Genomic DNA, 19,624 nt, shown 5'->3' with positions numbered 1-19,624 from the left:
CAGCAGGTGTCTTGTTAATTGAAAAATGCAATGAGTCAGTGGTTTCTGTGTCACATGCAATTGGTTTTGGGTTGTTAAATGACAGTTTTGATATTTTTTCAATCCATAAACAATCTAGGCCTACATGTAACAGCATCTCTTGCGCTTTGACAATGATTTCACATTTTCACGAGGCCTAATTCACATGATATGCCTAAATACTTATAACCACTAGGCTAATAAATAAACACATTTTTTCTTTTGATTATTCAAATATTAAAAAAATATATATTTTAAATTAATTAATTAATTAATTATATCCTATTCTTTACTTTTTTCCCCTAACCCTACCAACCCTCCCCTAATTGGAGTAAACTAATTAAATATATTTTCCTTCTTGACAGTGTTATAAAGTGCATTTTCTTAGTGAGAGTAAAGTGACAGATGGTCATAATGCTTTATGAAAATTACTTAAAATATGGTTTAAAAAAACATGACAACAACAGACGTTCAAATAAAAGGAAACTTCTTGGCAGAGAAAAAACGACCTACTTGGCTTCCACCCGGCTGACCGGACCTACCTGCCTGGAAACGCTGGCCGGACCTACCTACCTAGCCGGGCGGACCCATCTACCTGACCTACCCAACCGGCCGGACCTACTCGGGCAGCCCCCCTACCTAGCTGGCCTACCTACCTGGCTGGCCAGACCTAACTGACCTACGTCCCTTTTGGCCAGACCTACCTACCTGGTTTACGGCCAGTTGGGTAGGTATGGTAGATAGGTCCGCAAGGCTAGGTAGGTTGCCAGAAAGCTATGTCCGGCCGGCCGGACAGATAACTTTCTGGCCAGCTGGCCGGACCTAGCTAAGTCCGGCCAGCCAGCAAGACAGCTAGGTCCATCCAGCCGGTCGGCCAGTCAGATAGCTGAGTCCGGCCTGCTGGCCGGACAGCATGGTCAGGAAACCCAAACCCATGGCAGCAGATCCACAAAGTCTGCCATGAGATGTGACTGTATAGTTCCCATACGTAGGAAAAGCACCTTTAGTCAAACTGCAACAGAAAAACTATAGTAAACCCAGCTACACACTGTGTAATACCCCAGTGTAATATAGCTTTATACAGTAGTTACTGTAAACTAGGTTAGTTACTGTCTGTATTGTAAAGTAATGCAACATAACTATAGTAAACCCAGCTACACACTGAAACCCTCAGTGTAATAGAGCTGAGATGTGGGTTTCCAAGAGAAACTAGGATAGTTACTGTCTTAACTGTAAGTATAACAGAAAATGAGTAACCCCAGCTAAACACTGTGCAAGAACGCAGTGTAATAGCTCAAAAGTTCTACAGCTGCACCATCGAGAGCATCCTGACTGATTGCATCACCGCCTGGTATGGCAACTGCTCAGCCTCCGACCACTAGGCGCTACTGAGGGTAGTGCGTGCGGCCCAGTACATCACTGGGGCCAAACTTCCTGCCATCCAGGACCTGTAAACCAGGCAGTGTCAGGGGAAGGCCTTAAAATTTGCCAAAGACTCCAGCCACCCTAGTCATAGACTGTTCTCTCTGCTACCGCACGGCAAGTGGTACCAAATCACCAAGTCTAGGTCCAAAAGGCTTCTTAAAGCCCCAAGTCATAAGACTTCTGAACAGCTTATCAAATGGCTACCTGTACTATTTGCATTGAGATAGACAGTATCAGCCTTTGTCTCAAACATTATCTGAAGGAGGAGACATAATAGCTGTAGCGTTTCCTAGTGGAAAATAATTCCGCCAACAGTGTAATATACACTGCCCAAAAAAATAAAGGGAACACTTAAACAACACAATGTAACTCCAAGTCAATCACACTTCCGTGAAATCAAACTGTCCACTTAGGAAGCAACACTGATTGACAATAAATTGCACATGCTGTACATCAATACGAGCTGTGGCAAGAAGGTTTGCTGTGTCTGTCAGCGTAGTGTCCAGAGCATGGAGGCGCTACCAGGAGACAGGCCAGTACATCAGGAGACGTGGAGGAGGCCGTAGGAGGGCAACAGCCCAGCAGTAGGACCGCTACCTCCGCCTTTGTGCAAGGAGGAGCAAGAGGAGCACTACCAGAGCCCTGCAAAATTACCTCTAGCAGGCCACAAATGTGCATGTGTCTGCTCAAACGGTCAGAAACAGACTCCATGAGGGTGGTATGAGGGCCCGACATCGACTGGTGGGGGTTGTGCAAACAGCCCAACACCGTGCAGGATGTTTGTCATTTGCCAGAGAACACCAAGATTGGCAAATTTGCCACTGGCGCCCTGTGCCCTTTACAGATGAAAGCAGGTTCACACTGAGCACATGTGACAGATGTGACAGAGTCTGGAGACGCCGTGGAGAATGTTCTGCTGCCTGCAACATCCTCCAGCATGACCGGTTTGGTGGTGGGTCAGTCATGGTGTGGGGTGGCATTTCTTTGGGGGGCCGCACAGCCCTCCATGTGCTCGACAGAGGTAGCCTGACTGCCATTAGGTACCGAGATGAGATCCTCAGACCCCTTGTGAGACCATATGCTGGTGCGGTTGGCCCTGGGTTCCTCCTAATGCCTGACAATGCTAGACCTCATGTGGCTGGAGTGTGTCGGCAGTTCCTGCAAGAGGAAGGCATTGATGCTATGGACTGGCCCGCCCGTTCCCCAGACCTGAATCCAATTGAGCACATCTGGGACATCATGTCTTGCTCCATCCACCACAGACTGTCCAGGAGTTGGCGGATGCTTTAGTCCAGGTCTGGGAGGAGATCCCTCAGGAGACCATCCGCCACCTCATCAGGAGCATGCCCAGGCGTTGTAGGGAGGTCATACAGGCACGTGGAGGCCACACACACTACTGAGCCTCATTTTGACTTGTTTTAAGGACATTACATCAAAGTTGGATCAGCCTGTAGTGTCGTTTTCCACTTTAATTTTGAGTGTGACTCCAAATCCAGACCTCCATGGGTTGATAAATTTGATTTCCATTGATCATTTTTGTGTGATTTTGTTGTCAGCACATTCAACTATGTAAATAAAAAAGTATTTAATAAGAATATTTCATTCATTCAGATCTAGGATGTGTTATTTTAGTGTTCCCTTTATTTTTTTGAGCAGTGTACTATGTCTATAGTAAACACTGCGCAATACTGTATAATAGTAAAGATTACTACGGACCTACAGTATCAGCCACTGTCTCATACACTATCTAAAGGAGAGGAGACATGACTGGAGTGTGAACTGCTTGACCGTGAAGGGGCAGGGCATTGTAACTCACACATGCCTATAGTTTATTTCTTGCTTCAAACATGTGGGTCGGCTGTAACTGACACCACGTTTATAATATATTTATTTCTTTATACATGGGGTTTGAGGTTGGCAGGACTTAAGAGAAAGTGTGTTTATAATTGTGCTCAGTCCTGCAATGGTCACCTCTCATTAAGCTATCTATTTTGCATAGTTGGTTCACGGTTGAACACAAGAGTTTAGGCAAGATTTCTGTGCCCTGTGAGAGATGAAATCTTGGTGTGCCTTGCAACACCTAAAGGCTCTGCATGGTCAATCCAGGTTCTGCATTGGCCATACAGCATTTCTGACAATACGGCCTCTGCATGAGTCATGGTATTCATACTTCTTGCACTTCGCAGAGCAGTTGAGCAGAGCTATTGTGAAGGAAGTTCTCAAGGAAGTGAGTTTGCGTTTATACAGGACATACCATTGCCACCAACCATCAACCAATCATGTCAATGAGGAGCCCTCCACATTGTTAAAAAATATGGGTGTGGTGCCATTAAAATGCTCTGCATGGTTACTCCGGCATCTGCAGTGACAGTACAGCATTTACTGGAATGCTTCTCAAATATAATGTTTTATGCGTTCTCCACACTCGCTGAGTCACTCACATTAAACAACCATCTTTCCTGTAGTTGTTTGTCTTGCCAAGGTAGTGGTGCGCACACTAAACAATCTGGCACAGACAGGGTGTCACACACTGTAAGATTCTTTACTTGGTCGTGAGGATTCTCCATACCACCACGCTGTCTCGCCAAAACAATGATGTGATTAGATTGGTAAAGTAGCTAGAACGAGCTGTGGCTCAAAGGAGTTGAAATTTCGAGCCAAGATTTTTTAATTAAATAGCATTGCTTGTGAACTTCAGAGCTGAAACAATTTTACTCTGTGGCTCTTGGAAAAAGGCAAGTACAAACGCATACTAATAATCATCGCTCCTACTCGAGTGTCTACACATTCCAGGGGATGCGAAACATCGTCATCATCTCACTGGCTTCTTCTCTGGTGAGCTCTCATTGGCTATTGCTGATCACGTTCTCAAAACGTGTCTTGCACATCTCACATTATAAGAGCATTGCAGATTTTGTGCTGATAACAACAAACATGTTTGAAAATATCGGGACGTCTGGGACTGCTCAAAGACCGGATCGGTAGCCCCAGATTGCGTTTCTGACCCGCTCACATTAAACGAGTGTCATACATGGCCACGCGTCCCAAGAAGGCAGGGGGGGGGCTCTCAAAAACTTGTCTGGGACAGCTAAATCGGAGCCAAAATGATGTAGTGTACATCCGGCTTAAGAAAAACCCTAAACCGAGTATTGCCCAAATTCGAATACTGTCACAAGTAATTAAAACAAGGACAAAACCCAAACAAGAAGGCACAAGTCAAACCCAGTGGGAGTGACAGCAGACCACCCAGATGGAGAGGCTAGCTAGTTAGCTTGCTCCAAGCTATTGAATAGCTGCAGGCATACTTCTGTGCTTATACACTCTAACATAGCACTCTTACCAAGCAATCCTCTCTGGAATGAGCTGAGAGAAAAGCAAGAGGTGGAAGTTGTGCGGTAGCAGCTATTTAAGCGGGTCAGCAGCAGCCTCAGCACTACCTGGGACACGGGACTAATGTGAAATCCTTACTCGAATGTATTCTGCCGTGTGGAAGGATACCATATTGGAGTGCTCAAATATAGTGCTACATAACACCGCTTAATCAAAACCGTCTAACCCAGGGCTCCCCAAACCTGTTCCTGGAGAGCTACCGTCCTGTAGGTTTTCGCTCCAACCCTAATCTGGCACATCTGATAAACTGAATCAAGTTAGTCACAACTAGGGTTAGAGTGAAAACCTACAGGGGGGTAGCTCTACAGGAACAGGGTTGGAAAGCCCTGGTCTAACCTATAGCAGAGCATTTGACACATCCACTCCTTTCCACACTCCCACCACTTTCCTTTTCGACACACCCACTCTTTTTCACACGCCCAATACTTTCCTTTTGATACACACACTCCTCATACTCCATTTGCTGTATTGACATGAAGCTAACCCCTTCCAGCCCCCTTCCTGTTTGCTTACTAACGAAATGACACACTCCTCGACCACTTATTGATTTCTGGCTCACGGAGGATATACGACGGAGGATGGTCGTTTGCCCAAACAAGAAAACCCCTTAGTTTCAGCAAGTGCACTGTGCCATTAAGTAAGAAAGGGTGCACAGCTCCTGCTTCTTCCAGATGAATAATATTTTGGTTCCACCTTGGCGACCCATTTTTTGTTTTGCCATGGAAACGTCTCCAATGTAGATTTTATTTAGTAATTATAAAGTTTTCCTTCTGGGTTTTCTCATTAGGCAGAAGTCTATCCTCTCTCCTCCGTCCTCTCTTCTCCATGACCCGAAACCAATAAGTGTCCGAGGAGTGTGTTAGTTTGTTAGTAGGCAAACGGAAGTGTTCTCCCCTCCTCGATAGCCACCTTTTATCGAGGATACTCATGTGTATTCTACTGCAGAATCATTTTTAAATTTTCCACACCCCCTTTGAATCAGCTTTTGTTTCATCAGAGAAAAACACTTTTAAAAACAATATTCTACTTATTGTTTTATCTATAAAATGTTTTGCACAACAATTTTTTTGGACTTTACACATTTATTTTGGGATGCTCCTCCCTGTTATCTTAATTTGCCTAATGATGCTCCGAGCAGAGAAGGACCGGCTCATTTCAAGCAAAAGCATTTCCATCCACGTCCACTCTCCTCGATTAACTGTGGCTTTTTTCAAGAGGAGAGAGGACGCAGTCTGGTAATGAAATCTAATTGAAGAAAGACCCTTGATGTGAGACATCCTTGACACATGAAGGCGCTGTTCGCACAGCAATCGGTGGAGACGTCAAGATCTTTCAGCATTACTGTCAAAGATTTGCTAAACTAACCCAAGATTGACCATAGCATGTCGATTCCAATGGGAGCAAATTAATCACAGTGGGCCGAACAAACAAGGAAGTGGGCAGAACCAAGCACGAGCTAGGGAGATTATATTGGCCCGTTCTAACATGTGTTTGCATATTTCCGTTAGGGAACGCCTACTCTGTGAAGTGCGTGTGTGCAATTGCTAATTTGGCCCTTGCACTCATTTTAAACAACGCCATTTTGGGGGGAAACTTTACCCGCAAAGGGTAAAGTCTACAAAACGTAATCCACTTCGTAACAGATTGTAGTTTTCTTAACAGTATTAAACTCAAATGTTTCACGGATGAGAAAATTAGCAGACTATCGTCCAAAATCCTTCTCGCTCCATCTTCTCTCACAGCCGCCGCTTCCCCTTACCACCATATTTGGTTGTGAGTGGGACACGCCAACCGGATGCTTCAGATTTATACATCCGGTGAAACGTCTGGTTCACTGTTCTGTCTGTGGTACTGTCTTTGCTGCCCCTGTAACCGTTTTCTAGAATTAACGTTCGGATAGTCGTAAAATACGATTTCCTGTACATTTTCAAGAGGAAGCATTTCGAAAAATGAGTGGAATTCCAGGCACCGCTGTCATTCAAATCACCAATCTGTCGTCTGCCGTGAGTAGTGAGCAGATGCGCACTCTCTTCGGCTTTCTTGGGGACGTCGAGGAGTTACGTCTTTACCCCCCGGAGTAAGCGCTATCAATTCGGCATGCCTAATAAAGAAACACCCAGGATCAAGGGCCTACTCCGCACGTTTACCATTGGTGCAGCTAGCTACCGGAGTTTACTTAATGTAGATAGATAGGCATGTATAGCTAACGTTGACTTGTAAACTGTGTTCATTCAACATCCATGTAATTTCTAATATATGTCTGTGTTCTCTTACAGCAATGCACCACTCCCCTTCTCGTCCAAAGTATGTTACATAAAGTATCGAGAGCCTTCCAGTGTTGGCGTGGCGCAACATTTAACCAACACTGTATTTATTGACAGAGCTTTGATCGTAGTCCCATGTGCAGAAGGTGAGTATGCTCAAACTCATTCAAGTGATGATGTTGACATAATGAGTGTTTTGTGTAGTCAACACACTTCCTGTGAAATTGTGTTGTCTATTGGTTCGTGAAACCGCTGAAATTCTAACGTTAGTATCCTACATTCAAATAGCAGGTACATGCAAGTGTTTCTTTCCAGTGTTTTGCTGTGTTGGTTTCCATTAGGAATACACATGAACACAAATGCACTTTCACACTTGCACTGTATCCCAGATCCAAGATGGCCTAATCCACAATGAGCACTCAATTTATCCTAAGCACCTGTCACAACTAGCTAGATATAAGCAGTGTGTTTTGTCATGGGGCTATACACAATATGAAAATAACATGATCATTTGCACGGACCATGGAAGGCACATTGTAGTAGCAGGAGTAGACACTTAGAGTAACATCATAGACTAGTACCACCTCACTGTATTCAATGACAGTTTATGCTGGTCTGGCAATACATCATCCACATTCTTGCGAAATAACACTTGACTCGGATTCTGATGTTCTTGACAAAGGTTGACGTGATTGTTATGGGTATAATGCATAGTGATATGGAGGTGATTTCAAGGATGGTAGAATAACATAATAAATAATTAACTACTTCTTTTCTCTCTTTATTTTGTTTCATTTTTTTTTTTTTTTTTTTTTTTTTTGCTTAATCTCCCTGTCTTCTAGAACCTTCTTGTTCCATTATTTAGCGTATAGCTTCTCAAAAAAAAAGAGAAAAAAGTGGTCTCACCTTATCTAACCGATTCTCTCACTTGAAATGCTTTTTTGTCCACGTTAACTTAGTGCTGGATGGCTACTGAGTTTATTAATTTGGTTTTGTATGTTTTTTCTGTGTGATTATGTGTGCATATCAGATGACTAGACTGGCCCAGCTGTTACACTACACTAGCCTGAGTCAGGCATTGTTTTCCAAGCCACTATCCCCGCTGGGGCCACCGCTGCCTTCAAGGGGGGAATGTGACCAAGGAGAATAAGCCCGCTGAACCTTCCAAGATGGACACCTTGTCTCTTTTTATTTATCTTTCTTTTCTTTCTTTTTTTTGTTTGGTTTCTTTTAGATTTTACTTTCACATGTTGTCCCTTGCCTTGTCTGCTCCCTCTAGACTCTAGCTACACTATTGCATTATTCCTAGCATATTGTTTTTCCGTTTATTATTTTGGGTTTTTCTTTTTTCCTCTCTCTTTCTCTCACCTCTTCTCTTTCTTTCTTTCGCTCATTCTCTCTCTCTCCTTCCAGTCTGTGATTGAGTTCTGTCCAGGTTGCCATGGCACCCAGGTGGAATGTGTATCACACATGGGCTGCCATGAAGATGACTAACACGTTTTACTTTCTTTGTCTCCTGCTCTTGGTCTATGGTTAGGATTTCAAATATAGGGCTCATCTAAACCTTAAACTCACTAGGAGAAAGTATCATTAACTTATAAGTAGTAGAATAGAATAGAACCTTTACATTTTACATTGGTAACATAATGCTTATACTGATAGTATAAGAATTTGATTACATGGACTTTTTATTGCTTTTGCCCTTAAGCCTTAAATTATTGTAATTGTTTTTTTTCTTCTCAAAAACAAAGCCACTAGATGAATTGAAAGACCCACTTCGCCCTTCCCCTCTTCCATTCAGGAACGGCAGATTGAACCAGTAATAAGAAAGTGAAAGATTTCAAATCCGTTGTTTTTAGGTTTTAAGTTTTGGTTAACGTTTGGGAATTTCTCAAGATTCTTAAAAAATGTTCTTCTTTTCTGTATCTGATGTTCTGTGTGCTATTAGTGATGCAGCCATCATGAACGGTTGTCTTGTGTTGCACTCCTTTCCAACACTGCGAAACGATCGCCCTACGGGAAAAGCGCCCATGCTTGCTATCGTATGGTTCATGACCAATATGTTTCCAGTACAGGTGACCCATACCTCAAAGTGTTCTCTGCATTATTTTTTGAATCTATGAAAAAAAGAGGACAAAAATCAGGATTTCCCTTTCGTTTGTGAGGAAAAAGTCATGTTAACGTTTTTGTCTGTTCATAGCCTGAATGCTAAATGACTGACTTATTACAGTAAATTTGAGAAGTAGAGGGAAACCTCACTGTGGATGCTCAACCTTTTTTTAGCATCGGCTCTTAGACTCCTCAGTAACTAGCCAATAAAGCTAGGTCTTTGTATGAAGAAGGAATGTTCTCTCTCTCTCTAGAATACTGGGGCTATAATACTGCAGTCATAGAGGACGCAGAAGGGTTGATTCCTGCCATGACCTGCTCTAACTCCTCGCCTTGTCCCACAGGGAAGATCCCAGAAGAAGCCAAGGCCTTGTCTCTCTTGGCACCTGCTGCCCCCCCTGCTGTTCCTGCTGTACCCAGCCTGATGCCAGGCGCCGGCCTGCTGCCCCTTCCCACCTCGGCCCCCATACAGACTGTGAGTTTGGGATTAATAGACCGTACCAGGGTGCTCAATTTCCAGTCCACAGGCCGACTTTGGTCTCTGGGATGTTGCTGACTCGTCCCACAGAATAGTTGTGACAAATATTTAGTCAGTTCTCAAGTGTTAGTTTTAATATAAGTAGTCTTCCAAGAAGTGCCATAGCTTGCCAAGCCTCTGGTACAAAAAAGATGAGAAACACTGTGCTATACAAGTTTTGATCAGTAGGAGGTGTATTGCTTTACCACAGACATATTTATTAAGCTCTACAGCACCTGTGCAACATTTGGGCCTTTTATTTTCAGAAGGGAACAAATGGCAATCAAACTTAAAGATATCATGAAACTGTTTCTATGTGCGGTACATCTTACCTGAAAATCTCTCAATCTTTATTCCACCTCTCCATCTGCCTAGTAAACCTTGCTCTGTTTGTGTTACTGTAGCAGCTGAGCGTCCCTATTGTGAGCCTGGCGGCATTGCCAGCTGCCCTGGACCCTGCAGTGTCGGCCCTGGCTGTGACTGGAGCAGGTGGGGTGTCGTCCTCCGCCCAGCCCCCCCTCATGGGGAACGTGGATCCCTCCAAGGTGAACGAGATCAGAAGGACTGTCTACGTTGGCAACCTCAACTCGCAGGTAACAGGGACCCTAAGAGTAACTGAAGTTCTGTGACAGCTATTCACATTTTCATATATATTTCCCATTGACATGAATGCATGATTTAAGCTCAAAAGTCAAGTTAGGATATAGCACTTGGATGAAGCTCTTTCTCTGTTATATTAAGGGTTATCATCTGTCATAGGATGATGCCATAATCTTATGACGGTTACAGATGTAAGATCTTAATTTGAGCCAGTTTGCTACCGTAGGAAAATTATTCTGCTGCAACAGGAAATTAGAATTATTATATGGATTATAATTCATGGATATTGTTTTAGGGGTTGATCAATTTTACATTAGGGCAAATCAAGTCTGACGTTTTTAAGGCTTTAGAAGCCTTTTTTAACATTGAATACACTACAAATTCTCATCAATAAAATGGTGCTCACATTAAGATCCTATACCTGTATCTTATTGCATTAATGTTAAAATGTGCTCTCTTCTCCCTCCGTAGACCACTACTGCAGAGCAGCTGCTGGAATTCTTTAAGCAGGTGGGCGACGTAAAGTTTGTGCGCATGGCGGGGGACGAGACGCAGCCCACACGCTTCGCCTTCGTGGAGTTTGCCGACCAGGATTCAGTGTCCAGAGCGCTGACCTTTAACGGAGTCATGTTCGGAGACAGACCCTTGAAGTAAGTCTCATAACGTTTTTATTCTATAGAAAATGTTATATGTTGTGTATCTCGTCTCATAATATTATTAGTGGAGATACACCTATGTGTTACCCTGTTCACTGTTATTGAATATTGATTGTGATGATTGTGCTTCTCTCCAAATTCAAATTAAATGACCAGTTGACATTTTTTGTGGTAGTACTACCGCACGTTGCTCAATACTGTGCTGTCTTTGGAATCGACAAACGTAGCAATTGAAAGTCTTGTGCCTCTTAAGTGAATTGTTTTCCATGTCTGTGGTGATTTGCCTTTCTGTGTTGTGACTTGATGTTCACTAAGTTGCGTTAATGTGATATAACGTTGTGTTTTGGTCAGGATTAATCATTCCAACAACGCCATTGTGAAGCCCCCAGAGCTGACCCCTCAGGCTGCAGCCAAGGAGCTGGAGGATGTAATGAAGAGGGTCAGAGAGGCCCAGTCCACCATTGCCGCCATCATAGTAGAGCCAGGTCAGAGGTCAAGCACTCTCATCCTCACGGGTACCCTTGTAGCTTTTTTCGTGTGAAAATGGTTGGATGGTATGAAAAGGATTATGCCCGAGCCAAATGCATCCTAAATTGGATTTATTTAAAAGCACAACTCAAAGGCAGGCACAGATTTAGTCAGCAATAAAAATGCTCAGGCTTTACTGCAGATGGAACTACAGGTATAGGAATAGATACAGGAGTGACGTTTCAACATCACAGGATGTCTTTCACAGACATAGATTGGTACGATTAGTCTGACCAATCACTTCCTGTTACAGAGGAGGTGAAGAAACGCTCATCCAGTCACTCCCGACGTTCCAGGAGATCCAGAACACGGTCACGATCGCATTCCCGCTCGAGAACGAGGAGGAAGCGGTCCCATTCTAGGCACAGGTACGGTCCGGGATTGAGAATTCCTCTCACAGGCAAATAAAGTGAACTTGGTTTGGTCTAATAATATAAATTCTCCCCTTTTTTGCTTTCTCGTCTCCAGAAGCAGGCTCTCTCAGAGGTCACGGCCCAAGGTCAGCGAGTCCCACGTCTCTCGGGGGATCCACAAGAGACTTTCGCGCTCCAGATCACGGTAGAACTACTGCAGTCTGTTGTTCCAACTATTTTACCTTGAGATAAGCCTAAAGGCTTTTGTAAATCAAATAAAGCTGTTAGGATATCTTTAGTCATGAGGATGGTGTTCGTTCAAAAAAAATTGTATAGTTTAAATGTGTATAGTTTATTTTGTTAGTCTGCACATCACCTTAAATGGTGTGCATTCTTTGTTTCTTTAGCTTTAAGCCAGGACCCAACATTTGGTAAATACGTGTTTTAGCAGCAGTGCCAGTATGATGTTGAGTTTACTCATTGAATCACTAGGCTCCAGTCTCTGTGTCATGGTTTGTACCAGCTTGCAGATCAAAGGCATCTAGGAAAGGAGTGACACACTTTCTTGTGTACTGCAGGGACAGGCGGAAAGAGAGGGAGCAGAGGACGAGAGGAAAGGAGGATATATCTCGGGTTATAGAGGATAGGCGGCAGAAGGAGAAAAAGGCTAAAACGCCTCCAAAAAGCTACAGTGCATCCCAAAGGTCCAGGAGCACGAGCAGGTCAGCAGAACACCATACTATACATGCTTCCTGAATGTACTCAGTGGTCAGTTTATTAGGTACACCACCCCTTTCACAAAAAAAATGGTTAGCTTCTACAGACAGTGAGTCATGTGGCCCTGGCTTGTTATATAAAGCAGGCAGACGGGCATTGTAACTGTTCGATTGAACGTTAGAATGGGCGCACTGCTTCCACTGGTTCCGGTATCTCAAAATACCAGCCTCCTGAGCTTTTCACCCCAGTACGTGAAAAGGACATGTAAACACGTTAATCGGCGTTCCAGCTGTGTATTTGATCTGTACATGTGCTAGCAGCAGCCGAACCAGCCTCCCTCTTTAGCACGAGTAAAGTGTGTTCAGAACAACTGAACGTAGAAGTTGTTTTCGCATACAAACTTCTTATGTTCGAACTAAGAATCAAATATCCTTCCCAAAAATAAAATGTTGACCTTGGTAGAACGTTTGTTTTGCTTGGTGATTTTCTGCATTTTCAGAGTGCCATCAGGTAGCCTGATTTCAGATGTGTCCATGTAGATAACAAAAACATGAGCTTGCACACACCCAGAATAATAGTTTGTGTGGAGGGGCTGACTAACGGTGAATAAACTATCAAAATAATGAAAGTCGCACACTCCATGTGTAATCTCCCAGCAATTTAATGGGCATCTACCAACGTTTCGGCATCACTGTGCCTTCCTCAGAAGTGTCCATGTAAACATAATTATTAGGAAATTGTTATTCTTGCAAAGCATGTAAACGTTTTAATCTAATTATTATATTCATCTGGCTATTAGTGTGTGTGTGTGTGTGTAACTGCACTCAGTGTCAAGTGTTTACTGTAAATGATGCATCAACAAAAAACGTCCAGTAAGCGGCAGTCCAGCTCGTTGATGAGAGGTCGAAGGAGAATGGCAAGAATTGTGCAAGCTAACAAACGGGCCTCAAATAGGCAAATAATGGTGCAGTACAACAGTGGTGTGCAGAACGTCATCTCGGATAACAGAACTCGTCAGTCCTTATCACTGATGGGCTATTGCAGCAGACCACACTGGGTTCCACTCCTATCAGCTATGGGCACGCGCTCACCAACCCTGAGATTTGAGGAGTGGAAAAACTTTGCCTGGTCTGAAGAATCCCGGTTCCTGTTGCATCATGCTGATGGCAGAGTCAGGATTTGGTGTAAGCAGCATAAGTACATGGCCCTATCCTGCATGGTGTCAATGGTACAGGCTGGTGGCGGTGGTGTAATGGTGTGGGGAATGTTTTTCTGGCACACATTAGGTCCCTTGATACCAATAGAGCAAAGTTTTTAACGCCACACCTTGTGGAATCCACGCACTGAAGAATTCAGGCTGTTATGGAGGCGTACATAATAAACTGACCACTGAGTGTATATAGTATATCAAGCTGAAATCCTTTCTAATTGATTTATAGTTAAGCACACATCTTAAATTAGGGTAGGGCCTGTTGATGAAACAAAAATATACTTATTTGTTCAGCTAACACACTATATAAAATGAGGGCTGAACTGATGTACACACAATAATATCCATAGGCCTGTCTGAGAGCTCTCAATATTAACAAAAACTCCCAGTTAATATTAAGAAATGTTGGTGTAAATTATTTTCAGGGGCCACAGAAGGAAGAGCAGGGATCGTTCTAGGAGTCCCAGAAGGAAAGCCAGGTCTCCCTCACCAAAGAGGTACAGTAAAACAATGTAGTACAACGGGACCATTCAACACAACAATCAGCACCACCACAACCAAGCCCATAGGGTGGGAATCCTAACTTGAGATACCCATGTGTAACTTAAATCTTGCATTATGGTGGTCTCTGGAAGATTTGCACAAACAAGACTTCTGGATGACGTTACTCTGTCGATCATTAAGGGTTGTGTTGACATTTACATTTGCAGAGGGAGGAAAGACGAGAAGAGGGAGAAAGCAAGGGATGGCAGCAGGGAAAAGAGGGAGAGTTCCAACTCCAGGAAGAAGAGCAGCAGAGATAAAGAGAAGATGGAGCTCAAGGCCAAACCTATGAAGGTGAGAAGACTAATGCTATAGTTGCTGACTTCAGAATCCACTCCTGACCGTAAGTGCACTTGTCAGAAGTTGACTGTATTTGTGTCTATAATCATTGTCCTTATCACTGTAATTAGCATAATATCTGCACGTCGTCAAGCCTGTCTCGGAAAAACACTGGCCTACTTCTCACTGCACTAAAGATCAAATCTCTGTGAAACTCCACTCTTCAGAATTGATAACAATCTGCAGACAGCTTACTAGGGGTTCCTCACAGTAAACTTTGTTTGGCGACTTTCAACTATGCCACTGCAAGTGTTTTGTACAGTGTGTGTGTAGTATGAACAATGTTGCGCATAGCTATATTCTAGTTTTGAGATTTTGGGCCTCGCCCATTCTTTCCTGCAATATCCCTTTGTAGTTGTTAGTGTTAAATTGAAGTATGAAGTACCAAGAAAAAGTATGTGGTGTGCAATATAGTAGTTCAGATCAATAGTCTGAGGTGAGGCAAACTGAAAGGTAAGGACTGAGTTTGGCAAGAGAGCTTTTACACATACTGCCCCATCCTGTAACTCTTTGCAACATTTGTATTACAATTGAGGATTTAATCACACTAGAATGTTGTTTTTACCATGACTCCTGCTCTTTCTATACTCTTTATGACAAATGATTGCACTGTTTTTACATGACAATTTGGGTTGTACAGTTCATTCGGAAAGTATTCAGACCCCTTCACTTTTTCCACATTTTGTTACGTTACAGTCTTACTGTAAAATTGATTAAATTCATTTTTTCCCTCATCAATCTACACACATTATCCCATAATGACAAACGAAAACATTTGTTTTTGTTTGCAAATTTATTACAAATAATAACCTACATTTTTTGCATACAGTACCAGTCATGCGTTTACTCATTCAAGGGTTTTTGAAAATAGTGTTAAACAAATCAAAATATTTTACATTTGAGATTCTTCAAAGTAGCCATCATTTGCCTTGGCGACAGCTTTGCACACTCTTGGCATTCTCTCAACCAGCTTCACCTGGAATGCTTTCCAACAGTCTTGAAGGAGTTCCCACATATGCTGAGCACTTATTGGCTGCTTTTCTTTCACTCTGCAGTCCAACTCATCCCAAACCATCTCAATTGGGTTGAGGTCAGGTGATTGTGGAAGCCAGGTCATCTGATGCAGCACTCCATCACTCTCGTTCTTGGTCAAATAGTTCTTACACAGCCTGGAGGTGTGTTGGGTCATTGACCTGTTGAAAACAATCACAGACAGTGTCACTAGCAAAGCACCATCACATCGCCACCTCCGTGCTTCCATTGACCTACTCTGCGTCTCACAAAGACACAGCGGTTGGAACCAACATTTTCAAATTTGGACTCATCAGACCAAAGGACAGATTTCCACCTAATGTCCATTGCTTGTGTATCTTGACCCAAGCAAATCTCTTATTATTGGTGTCCTTTAGTAGTGGTTTCTTTGCAACCTGATTTCATGCAGTCTCTTCTGAACAGTTGATGTGTCTGTTACTTGAACTCTGAAGCATTTATTTGGGCTGCAATTTCCTAGGCTGGTAATTCTAATGAACTGCAGCAGAGGTAACTCTGGGTCTTCCTTACATGTGGCGGTCCTCATGAGAGCCAGTTTCATCAGAGCGCTTGATGGTTTTTGTGACTGCACATGAATACATTTTCTGGATTGTCAATCCAGTTGTTTTCTGGATTGACTGGCCTTCCTGTCTTGAATGAATGATGGACTGTTGTTTCTCTTTGCTTATTTGAGCTGTTCTTGCCATAATATGGACTTGCTCTTTTACCAAATAGGGGCTATCTTCTGTATACCCACCCCTACCATGTCACAACACAACTGATTGTCTCAAACGCATTAAGGAATTCCACAAATGAACTTTTAACAAGGCACACCTGTTAATTGAAATGCATTCGAGACGACTACCTCATGAAGCTGGTTGAGAGAATGCCAAGACTGTGCAAAGCTGTCAAGGGAAAGGGTGGCAACTTTTTGCATACTACATGATTCTATTGGTGTTATTTCATAGTTTTGATGTCTTCACTATTATTATACAGTGTAGAAAATAGTAGAAATAAAGAAAAAAACCTTGAAGGAGTAGATGTCAACTTTTGACTTGTACTGTTAGTATTCAGACCGTTTCTGCAGCATTGAAGGTCCCCAAGAACACAGTGGCCTCCGTCATTCTTAAATAGAAGTTTGGAATCACCAAGACTCTTCCAAGAGCTGTCCGCCCGGCCAAACTGAGCAATTAGGGAAGAAGGGCGTTGGTCAGGGAGGTGACCAAGAACCCGATGGTCACTCTGACAGAGCTCTAGAGTTCTTCTGTGGAGATGGGAGAACTTTCCAGAAGGACAACCATCTCTGCAGCACTCCACCAATCAGGCCTTTATGGTAGAGTGGCCATACTGAAGCCACTCATCAGTAGAAAGCACATGACAGCCCGCTTGGAGTTTTCCTAAAGGACTCTCAAGACCATGAGAAACAAGATTCACTGATCTGATGAAACCAAGATTGAACTCTTTGGCCTGAATGCCAAGCGTCATATCTGGAGGAAACCTGGCACCATCCCTACGGTGAAGCATGGTGGTGGCAGCATCATGGTGTGGGGATGTTTTTCAGCGGCAGGGACTGAGTGACTAGTCCGGATCAAGTTAAAGATGAACGGAGCAAAGTACAGAGGTCCTTGATGAAACCCTGCTCCAGAGCACTCAGGACCTCAGACTGAGTTGAAGGTTCACCTACCAACAGGACAACGACCCTAAACACACAGCCAAGACAATGCAGGAGTGGCTTCGGGACACGTCTCTGAATGTCCTTGAGTGGCCCAGCCAGAGTCTGGACTTGAACCTGATTGATCATCTCTGGAAAGACCTGGAAATAGCTGTGCAGTAACACTCACCATCCAACCTGACAGCATGAAAGGATCTGTGAGAGGTGTACCAAGCTTGTAACATCATACCCAAAAGAGGACTCAATGCTGTAATTGCTGTCAAAGGTGCTACAAAAAAGTACAGAGTAAAGGGTCTGAATACTTATGTATATGTGATATTTATATTTTTAGAGTAAGGCTGTAACGTAACAATTTGGAAAAAGTCAAGTGGTCTGAATACTTTCCGAATGCACTGTTTTGTGTTATGGTGAGTGTGTGACTAAATGTGCTGTTTTCTTGGCCAGGGCGTACTTGAAATATAGATATCAATCTCCATGTGACTTTCCTGGCTAACAAAGGATAAATACAACTAAAGTACAGTGACATGATGTCCTGTAGTCAGTAACCTTAGCTCTTAAATGTTTTCACTGTGGCCCTAGTGTTTTCTGTTGATCCACCTAGTATAGTAAGGCCTGCTCTATTTGACATTTTAATTTTGAACGTGATCAGGTGGAAAGGGACTACGACAGGAAGGAGAAGGTCTACCAGAGTGACAGGGAGGGGTCGGCCACACCAAGCGAGGGTTTGACATCACCCTGCGTCCAGCACAACGGCAGCTACAACACAAACACAGAGGATGACGCTGCCTCGCTCGCCGACAGCACTGAGTGATGGGTGTGAAACCAGGCAGAACCATGGGAACGAGACAGTCCACTATGTATCCAGCTCCTGTGATCTTTACCTTGGTATAACATACACATACATCCCTTCCTGTTCCCCAGGCTGGCACAAGTGTGCCAAAAACCATTAGATCTTATCTGATTATTTTCCTAGTTCCAGTTTCTTGGTGTGTATTTAGTGTAAGACCGTATAAGAGAATGCTGACCCCCTATGCCCATTGCTGTGAATCTGTTGTCACATGATATTCATATTGAAAATAGACCTTAACGTGCACAGCTTGTTTTTATAGATGTGGAGAATGTGTGCTTTTCCTACAGTAAGAACTATGTTGAACATAACATGCTTGTGGTTGATTTCCTGTTTCTTGGTTAATTTGGTGTTTGTGCTATCGTGCAACACTTAATCTATTTTGGTTACTACTAGATGCAAGGTGTCTGTTTGTGCACAATATCTTAGTTTGCACCCAATGTAAGAAATGCTGTTATTTACAAATTCTTACAAAATCAATATTTCTATAAAGTAATATTATGTGGAAGATCTTATAATGCAAGATGTCTAGTGTCTGTTGCTGTTAGAAAGGCCTTTCTCAAGGCTTCAACCAGCTTCATGGTTCAGCATGCCAACCCTACATTATACAGAGGTTCAACTTGCTTGACACATAGGAATGAGTTAACAATTCCCTGGCAGACAAGTCAAAGTGCCTAGACTGAAATTGTACAAAAATACACTAATAATAAACTTTATGAAGTTATTGAGATGCAAGATGAAGATGTGTTGGTATTCTGCTTAAGCAATCGGGAAAAGTTGTTAGATATGAGTGGTGTTGTCTTGGATACAAACAGCAAGCGTAATATTCATCAAATCTCAGTTTTACCAATCATAATTAAGTTATATTTGTAGTTTTGCGTTCGTTTGGTGGTGATGGATTCCAGTGTTTTGTATGAACCCAGTGGCCATGGGGAACCCTGCAGTACAAAGTGTTCAATTTGGCTCCAATTTATCAGCAGTATTTTCTTTTGAACCAGAGTTTTTATCAAAGCTATGTATGTGTTGCAGTGAGTATGTATGTAGTACAAGTTGATTCAGGAGTGAGTGAACATGGTTTTCTCCTCACCAAATTGTGTTTACGTAAACAGTATCTAGGCTTTGGATTGAAGGACCTAATTTTTGCAGAGTTAAGAGATACATAAGGCATTGGTCTGAGTTGTTTTATCATTTACATTGTCTTAAGGAAGGGTAAAAAATATAACAATCCACAACATTCATGAGACATTTGAAAGGATTGTGTAAAGAATGTATTTTTTTATATTCATATAATGTATTCAGAAAGTATTCAGCCCCCTCAATTTTTTCCATATTTTGTTAGGTTACAGCCTTATTCTAAAATGTAATAAATACTATTTTTTTCCTCAGCTATCTACCCACAATACCCCA

At 42.8% G+C, this 19,624-nt stretch overlaps 1 protein-coding gene across 5 annotated transcripts; it reads left to right on the top strand.

Moving 5' to 3' along the window:
- The first annotated feature begins 6,649 nt into the window (after window positions 1–6,649).
- srek1 (splicing regulatory glutamine/lysine-rich protein 1) lies at window positions 6,650–19,193 on the top strand. 5 transcript variants are annotated; one of them, XM_021602210.2, is made up of 14 exons: window positions 6,650–6,910; window positions 7,110–7,243; window positions 8,128–8,916; window positions 9,046–9,172; window positions 9,551–9,681; window positions 10,128–10,316; window positions 10,795–10,973; window positions 11,331–11,464; window positions 11,761–11,875; window positions 11,976–12,065; window positions 12,439–12,582; window positions 14,213–14,284; window positions 14,498–14,624; window positions 18,020–19,193. In XM_021602210.2, the coding sequence occupies exons 4-14, from the start codon at window positions 9,142–9,144 to the stop codon at window positions 18,179–18,181; spliced, it is 1,374 nt and encodes a 457-aa protein (XP_021457885.1). In that variant the 5' UTR covers window positions 6,650–6,910; window positions 7,110–7,243; window positions 8,128–8,916; window positions 9,046–9,141; the 3' UTR covers window positions 18,182–19,193. The 5 variants fall into 5 exon arrangements, with proteins under 5 accessions (XP_021457885.1, XP_021457884.1, XP_021457878.1 ...); XM_021602209.2 differs by having other exon boundaries at window positions 8,128–9,172; XM_021602203.2 differs by lacking the exons at window positions 8,128–8,916; window positions 9,046–9,172.
- The last annotated feature ends 431 nt before the right edge of the window (window positions 19,194–19,624 follow it).

Source organism: Oncorhynchus mykiss, chromosome 5, assembly GCF_013265735.2.
Source record: "Oncorhynchus mykiss isolate Arlee chromosome 5, USDA_OmykA_1.1, whole genome shotgun sequence".
Taxonomy (NCBI): Eukaryota; Metazoa; Chordata; class Actinopteri; order Salmoniformes; family Salmonidae; genus Oncorhynchus; species Oncorhynchus mykiss.
Note: the sequence above shows the minus strand (reverse complement) of the source record. Positions and strands in the feature narration are given on the sequence as shown.